Source organism: Plasmodium fragile (genome assembly GCF_000956335.1).
Source record: "Plasmodium fragile strain nilgiri unplaced genomic scaffold supercont1.3, whole genome shotgun sequence".
NCBI lineage: Eukaryota > Apicomplexa > Aconoidasida > Haemosporida > Plasmodiidae > Plasmodium > Plasmodium fragile.
Window position 1 is genome coordinate 176,207 of NW_012192583.1, and position 8,199 is coordinate 184,405.

General features: G+C 44.6%; 2 protein-coding genes across 2 annotated transcripts in view; both read left to right on the top strand.

Moving 5' to 3' along the window:
• Positions 1 to 850: 850 nt before the first annotated feature.
• Positions 851 to 6,193, top strand: AK88_00359 (uncharacterized protein; the record flags this gene model as incomplete). The annotated part of the gene is made up of 1 exon (XM_012478010.1): positions 851 to 6,193. The coding sequence occupies one exon, from the start codon at positions 851 to 853 to the stop codon at positions 6,191 to 6,193; it is 5,343 nt and encodes a 1,780-aa protein (XP_012333433.1).
• Positions 6,194 to 6,935: 742 nt separating this feature from the next.
• Positions 6,936 to 8,199, top strand: part of AK88_00360 (uncharacterized protein) — a gene marked incomplete at both ends in the record, with an annotated part of 2,762 nt that continues 1,498 nt past the window's right edge. The window contains 3 exons of the mRNA XM_012478011.1: positions 6,936 to 7,328; positions 7,465 to 7,525; positions 7,688 to 8,016. Of these exons, the coding sequence (XP_012333434.1) occupies positions 6,936 to 7,328; positions 7,465 to 7,525; positions 7,688 to 8,016 (783 nt within the window). The remainder of the gene's footprint in view (positions 7,329 to 7,464; positions 7,526 to 7,687; positions 8,017 to 8,199) is intronic.

Genomic DNA, 8,199 nt, shown 5'->3' on the forward strand with positions numbered 1-8,199 from the left:
AAAAAAAAAAAAAAAAAAAAAAAAAAAGGAAAATATAAGCGCGTAGGCATATTTGTTTTCCCAACGAATGCCGCGATTTTCCCTTTTTCGTGTTTTATGTTTTCTCCATCATTTGTTAAATCTACATTTAAGTGTTTGTCACTTTGGAATGTATTACAAAAGAGGCTATCAATTATGTAGCTCTTCCTTTTATTAATTTTGATTATAGAGAAGATCCTTGCATGGCCTCTTCCCTTTTTTTTTTTTTTTTTTTTTTGTTGGTACACTGCGAGCGTCACCACACATCGATAGACACGGAGATTTTGGCTTAAAGGGAGTGGCAGGCCATCGCGACGGGTTTTCATCCAGTGGGGGATTGGAAATACATTTTTGCTTGAACGAACGCGTGCAGGGGGCTACAAACATGATGGAGGAGCGACGGTAGCTACATAGCAGAGTAAAAGCATAGCACCCCGTAGCGGTAACGCTGCTTGGCCTTGGAAAGGCCGATTTTTTCCCGCGGGCATATAAAAAAGACACGGAATTAATTGGCCACTCTTCGCCGCGATTACGTGACTTTACAGGAAAGCACAAAAAAAAAAAAAAAACACACACACACACACGCCGTACACACCTTAACTTGTGAACGTCCGCGGGGGGGTAGCTACCATTGTGTACGGAACGGCAAATATATATATTGTGGAGCAGATCCATCGGACTATCACCTCTGGTGCAGTGAATGCAATCAGAGTAACATCGCCACGAAAATACACACAGAGGGGAAGACAAAAACGACAATCGTAACATAGCTCTTTCCGCCTCTTTTTTTTTTTTTTTTTTTTTTTTTTTTCCCCTTTTTTGCGTATGTAAAATGAATTGCAAACACGATGACACATTGAAGAGCAACCGTGGTGGTGCAAAGTCCAATCCCTTTCTGAGCAGCTACGAAAGTCTCAACATTTCTAAGAATAGCTCCGCTGAAGAAATTGCAGAAAAATATTTAAGGAGTAAATTGAGCTTGGATTTTAAAAATACTGGAAAGACAAGTTACAATGCCAGTGGAGGTGCTCACAGGGATTTTTATGAGGGCAGGAATGCACCAGAAAAATGCGACATTGGCAGAACGGCTAATGGTCCTCCGAGGGGCCATTTTAACGGTGCGCGTGGCCAGACAATATATGGTAGTAGAGCGAATGATTACAGCCATTCTGAACGGCAGGAGAACCCTAACTATGATAGCCACTTCAATAACGGGTCGATCTTTTCCGAGGGAAGGAATATGAACAGTGGCAATGTCCCCTTTAACTATGGCACTCAGCAAAATGATCAGAGCAGAGGATACACAAATTCAGTTTCCTTTTCAAATAACATGACCAATTTTTTTAGCTCCACAAACTCGGCTAATGCAACCGATTTTACACACCTTAACAAATTTAAGGAAGAGAAAAAAAGCAACTTGTATGTAAAAGACGAATTTTTGAAGTTTGGCCAGAGTACCTCGAAAGGGGTGCAGGACGAACATCCCAACAGAGCCGCCATTAACATGAACAGCGTTGATGAGTTGCTTAAGAGATATGGAAGTAGCAGCAGCGGAAACGGTATTGACATGGATGTGGAGCGCGCTGTGAACCCTATTTTCCATCGCCTAAGCAGGAGGGAGAATTGTGAGGGAACGAAAATTAAAACTTCCTTTATGAACAAAGCAGAATGTATAAGCCGAAGCAGCTTGGGACGGGACAGCAACAACAAGAGCTACTATCCCTACCGGATGAACAGATTCGTTCGAGACGACCCTTCTTCCTTGGGTAGTAGTAAAAAAAAAAATTTAATGCAAAGGAATAAAGATTATGTGCATTACCTGAGCAACCGAAATAGCATCCTCAAGAATGAAGTGTCGATTAGGAAAGACTTGGGAAAGAAAAAGGGATTCGTTAGTAAGTTTGAAAATACCTACTTGAGGAGAAAAACAAATATGGAAGGGATTAGAAGACAACAGGGATCCCTTTTTAGCTCTGTTTTGAGGGGATACCAGAGTAGATGCAATAATGAGAACGAGCTGATGAGCAGTATTCACATTTTTAATAACAAACATGTTGAGGATGTTCAGAATGGTAGTAGCTACAGGGGGGCGTTGAACAAGGGAGATGGAAAAGTGAGCGACAGAGGTGGTGGTGAAAATGGGAGTTGCTTTTCTGTGGGTAATAAGTCGGCTCATGCTGATTATATTGGAAATAGCGCCATTAGCATGAGTTTCCTCAAATCGACTTACTCCGATTCGAGCAAGCTAGTAGACACTCCTATGAATGGGGGCACAATAAGTAGTAGGGGTGTGAATGACCCCGTTAATAATCTAACAAAAGACAAACCCGATATGATATCCCTCGAGAGGGGAATCCCATCCGGTGAAGTATTAACAAGTAGTGTGCACATGTTAGGGTTGCACCCGAGCAAGGACAAGTCCACACGTGACAACCATTTAATTGGCACGTCCGAGATGTACGGTGCTTTGTATGGCGAAGGTGGTGCAAGTGGTATGGCTAGACATACTACCATGCGCGAAGAACAAAATGGGGAGTACTTTTCTCCCGGGGACAGATATAATGAAAAGGAAAATATGAGTGGGTATGTGAAGAAGTTGCCCCCCACAGGTGAATATTTAATTAGGAACGATGAAAAGGTTCCCCTTAACAATTGCAACCAGAGCATTTGTAGTGGTAGCGGGATGGGCTCGAATAGAGGAGGGGAGTACCTCTCACACGTTGCCCCTAACTCGGTCAGATCGGAGGGCAAGAAAGGGATGAAGAATTTCCTCCACCCCCCTTTGTACTTGTCTGAACAGAAACTAAGTAACTTATTCAATAATGAAATGGGGAGTAAAAATTTGCTCAGCAGTAATGTGAGTGTGTATAACAGTGGAGGGAAGAGAGGAGAGGGGAGTGTTGTAAATTGTAATGACAGCAGATCAAGCCAGAATAAAATAGCCAACGGGATGATTGTGAACAGTGGAGTAAATACTTCTGAAGGACTCCCTACTGTTGGGTCAAAGGAGAAAAAAAAAAAACATATGAAGAACCAAGTGGGTAGCATACATACTTATGAAGAGTATTGTAAATACATCAAGGAGTCGATCAATGGTATACCCATAACGATAAAAAATATAAATGTGCTGCTCGCCTTGGCATTGTATTATTTAACGCATGAGATGAATGGAAGTCACAAGGGAACTGAGCTCCCTGACCAGGTCCTTATAAAGTTACTCAATAAAATTTTGTACTGCTTAAATTTGAAGACCTGTTTGTTGAAGGACAATCTGGGGGGGAAGATCGGCGACGAAAACAAGTACTATTATATACAGATAAGGGAAAATGAAAAATGTGCTCGAGGCGACGGGGGGCAAGAAGACAGGGAAGTGAAGACGACGCTTACATCACATGGCGATGCGAAAGAGAGAGACCCCGTTGACCAAGCCAACCAAGTGAACTTCTTCACCTTCTATAACAAACGAATAGTGTTAGAGAAGAAGGATCAAGTGGAGAATACACATGAAGGTGCCATGGGGCTCCTCCCGAATCAAAGTCACTTATATGAGGATAATAAGAGGTACAAGAAAAAATGTTTCTACCTTGGGGAAGACATGAAAATAATAACTCTTGTGGAAATATTAAAAATAGCTTGGTGTCTTTGTGTGTTGAAGAAAAATATACAGTACGTTGACTTGTTGAGGATCTTATACAAGGAGGTGGAGTCGATGAGGGTAAGCAATGAACTTGTATTCTGTGTGAGTTACCTTTTTAAATATTGTAATATAATTCACGTGGAAGAGTGTAAATTAGAATTGAACAAACATCTGCATATAAGATTAGAAGAAAGTACCAATGAGAATCTGTGCCTCTACCTACACCTCCTCCACATTTGCAATTCACAAGATAAGAACTTCCTAAACCACAACCACAAGAAAAATATCGACCGGATTGTATCCTACTTGTATGACCGAGTAGAACACATAAGTTTGTATGCCTTCACTAACATCTTATGTGCCTTGACTAACTTACATGTTAAAAATACAGATTATCCTTACTTCTTTCACAAGACCCTGAATTACTTTCGAGGTAATATTAAAAAGCTTACCAAGTGTGTGTTGCTGGTTAACATCCTGTGGTCCTTGTGTGTGATGGAGGTCTGTTGCACAGATTTCTTCAAAGATTTGAGTGAATACATTATTAGCATTTTGCACTTCTTACCCTTGGCTGAGTTTATAACCATTTGCTGCTCCTTCGGTTGCCAGAAGATGCTCGTCGTGAAGAATTATCTTATTACCGTTAGGAAGACAGGGGAGGGCAAGTCGGAGCAGAGGTGTGGGGTTGCCATTGGGAGTGAGAGCGAGAGGGAGTACAGGGCGTATGAGCCCGTCATCGCGGAATACTACGCGGGAGGGAAGCTCTTCCCCTACTCCTTCTACCGCCGACCCGTCTGCCACGCGCTCGTCTTTAAGATTCTCGCGCACGCCTTCCTACACGATGATCAGCATGATAGGCGGCATGCTCAGCAGCAGCACGATGAGGGGGAAGCGGTTAGCGGAGGAGCGTGTCTCCCCCGTGAGGTGATTAGAGATTATACGGACCGAAGCGGTGCCAGGAGGAAAACGTGCAGGAGCCTGAGCGTGGAGAACAGCAAGGCCGGCTCCACCGGCGCGCGTGATTCAAGCCGGCGTGATTTAGGCGGGCGTGATTCAGGGGGGCGTGATTCAGGGGGGCGTGAGTCGAGCGCGCACAGCTCTCGCTTTAACAGCTCAAGCATTTGTAGAGCGGGCGGTGGCCTCGGCGGGGAAGCCCGAAACGAGACGCAGAAAAGCAAGTACCCCAAGAAGATCAGCGAGAAAAAAAAAATAAAAGAACACTACAACCTGTATGACCGAAGTAACAAGTATGAATTTGCATTGAACTCATGTGAGAGGATCCTATTTGAGAACCTCATTGAGGACTGCTGCAACAACTTCGAGGTCCTCAAGTCTAATCACCTCGTCGAGTTCCTGTTCACTCTGTGCATACTCAATTTGAATAAATGTAAGGTAGTTAAATTAGCAGAAGGAAAAATAAACTCCTCCCTTTTTGAAGAGAACTACGAGAAAGCAGTGAAGAAGAGGAAGAAAAAAAATACATATAAGGATCTCACAGAACAGGAAAGGACAAATGAAAGAAACGATCTTATTATCCTGAATTACATATACAACACGTATCTGCAGGAGAGTAACTACTACTCTGGGAAGGGCGACGTTGATGAAGGGTTCATACAAATGGTAGACAATGTATATTTTTGCAGGTACGTAAAAGATGAATTTTTTTTACGAGTTATTAAAACGAGCAAAGGGTTAGAACAAAGAATCACCACTGGTGCATTTTCTAAGCTGAGGCATATTTTGAATGTGGCCACGGTGAGCAGGGAGAGCCGCGAAGGTAGGGACACCGGGGTCGGTATGGGGCATGTGGGGAATGGGACCTTGGCGAAAGAACTCCCCCCTGCAGGAGAAGAAAATGCGTCTAACTTGAACCAGCATGGTGAAGATGTCACTATTAGTGAATCGAGGGGAGGCACACAAGAGAGACGACAGGACAAGGGAGAACACCTCGGTGGAGATGGGCTGCTCGATGGGCACCCATCAGGGGGCAACATCCACATGGGGGACAAGCTGGCGGAGCGCCCTGATGAAGTAGACCTCCGGAATGGCCCCGGCGAATACGCAGGCGAACACGCGCGTGAGGTGGGGGATCGCGTGGGCGACACACCCAGGAGGCTCAGCAAGTTCAAGCAGGACCTGAAGCACACATACGACGCGGCCATTTCTTACTGCAACAAGAGGACCAATCATGTTGCGAAGGGAAGTTTCCTGAGCAGCGGTGGGGGTGCAGACGGGGCACTACAAAATGACAAGCCCCAACAGGAGAAGGAACATTTTTTGAATCACGAAATGTATGAACACATAGTTTCAAAGAGAAATATAAAAAACATTATGAACAGACATAAGGAGAAGGGGATGGTTGCGAAGATCTTTTCATCACCATGCGGTGGTGACACTGCTGCCCCAGTCGGTCACTGCGAGAAGGCAAAGCAGAAAAACAGCTTTAATTTTTACAGGACGTTTATTCTGCTGCTTCAGCTTTCTGCCCTTTCGCTGCTTTCCTTCGTCGTCCTGTTTGTGTACACGTCGCTCATGTAACTGTGTTATTCCCAGTGGCTACCCATTCGCTACCCCCCCCACGTTTGTACACCCGTTTGCAAAGCGAATTCACACGTATACAGGGGACCTTCACCCGGATGCTCCACGGCCAACTGTCTGCTGGCGACGGTTATGAAATGTACATTTTTTTTTTTTTTTTCTGGGTTGGGGGAGCTAAAGCGAGATACCCGAGGCGCATTGCAGATGCCGGTGGCCACACGAAGTTTTCCCGCCATGTCAATTGGCCGTGTTCCATGAACGATTGGCTACTTTTTTTTTTTTTTTTCTGCGTGCCCCCCACATGTTGCGCACTAAGTGGAAAAGTATCCCCTGACGGAGGAGCGGCCGGACGGAGCAAGTGGAATTATTTATTCGCTACTTATTTGTTTATTGTATTTTTTTTTTTTTTTTTTTTTTTTTTTTTTTTTTTTTTTTTTTTTTTTTTGTTCCCATTAAGAGAAGGGTTTAAGGAGAAGCCCCGTTTTGGCGTTTCAAATGGGGAAACACAAATGGGCTGAATTTGTCCGCAGGGTGTTTATTTTTCTGTTCCCCCCATTTGGCTGCTAATGCTGTGCTGCTCTCTCTAATCTGCTCTATTTTTTTTTCCACCATCTTGGGGATACCTCTATTTGCGTACGTTTTTTTTTTTTCCGTCCTTGGCCTTGAGGGCCTCTTCCTGCCCCCCTGTGGTCCCTTCTCGCTGCTGCTCCTTTTTTTTTTTTTTTTTCTAGTAAAAACGCCAATGCAGTCAGCAAATGCCAGCAGCCCGAAAGTACCCGTAGGTACCTTCGTGGAATTTCAAGTCGTTGTTTTAACGAATGATGAAAACCACTTCGCGAGTGATTTGTGTGAAGGGACATGCAAGGGACTTATAAAGATAAGCAATCGCTGCATGATCTACTTCATCCTGAGGAACATCATTGAGCAAAAGTTAAAATACATTACCATCCTTGTGAATAGCAAGTACTACAATGAGATGGTCAGTTACGTTAATGAGGCATTCCCAGATAACTACAAGGCGGACAATAAGAAGGGCCTCGACGGCTACTGCATTGACGTGGAGCCCTACACCTCCAGCAACAACGAGGAGTTGGGGCCAGTCCAGTGCCTCCTGCAGATGCGCCACAAGATAAAGGTACGCCGTGTGGAGCGGTGTGGAGCGGTTTGAAGCGGTCGCTGTGTTAAGCGGTGCGCCCTGGCATGATGAAGCGCCCCTTGTGAGCGCTCCACGAAGACACTCACGTTTTTTTTTTTCTTCCCCCCCCACTCAGTCTGACTTTATCGTGGTTAACTGTGACATTATGGGATTCGTGGACTTCCATTCTTTGGCCAGTAAAAGTGCATGTCGTTGGTGGGGGAGCAGAGACTCGTTTCTCCCCCCCCCCTTTTCACCTGTTAGCGCTTGTAATGGCGAAGCGGGTGCGCGGGAGTAACCATGCGTTATATCATCCCGTGTGGCATTTTGTTTCATTCTGTTTCCCCCCCTCTATGTAGACCTGTTTCGCGGCGAAAATGCCATTTGCGCGCTTCTGCTCCTGGAGGAGAATCAAGCATACAACGAGACGAAGAAACAAAAAAGCCACGACGATATACTAAACCTAGAAAATAATATATGGGTATGCATTGACAAGAACAGCAAGGTCGTGAGTATAAAGGATTCACTTTCCATGAAGCAGAGTGGGAGGTTCAAGATCAGTAAAATAAATTTGACCGCACATCGCAATTTTATTTTGAAGACGGACCTGCTGGACAGCCACGTGTACATTTTTAAAAACTACGTCCTCGACATTATGGAGCGGAAGAGCGCCTTCACGAGCATCAAGGTGGGGGCGATAAGCGGCGCGACGTGTAGCGGTGCCGTTAGCGGTGCGCATGGCGGTGTGATTATCAGCGCCATTTGAACGCGATAACAACGCCACGTGCAACATTTTTTTTTTTTTTTTTTTTTTTTTTTTTTTTTTTTTTTTCCCCTTTAGTACGACCTCATACCCTACCTGATCAAAATT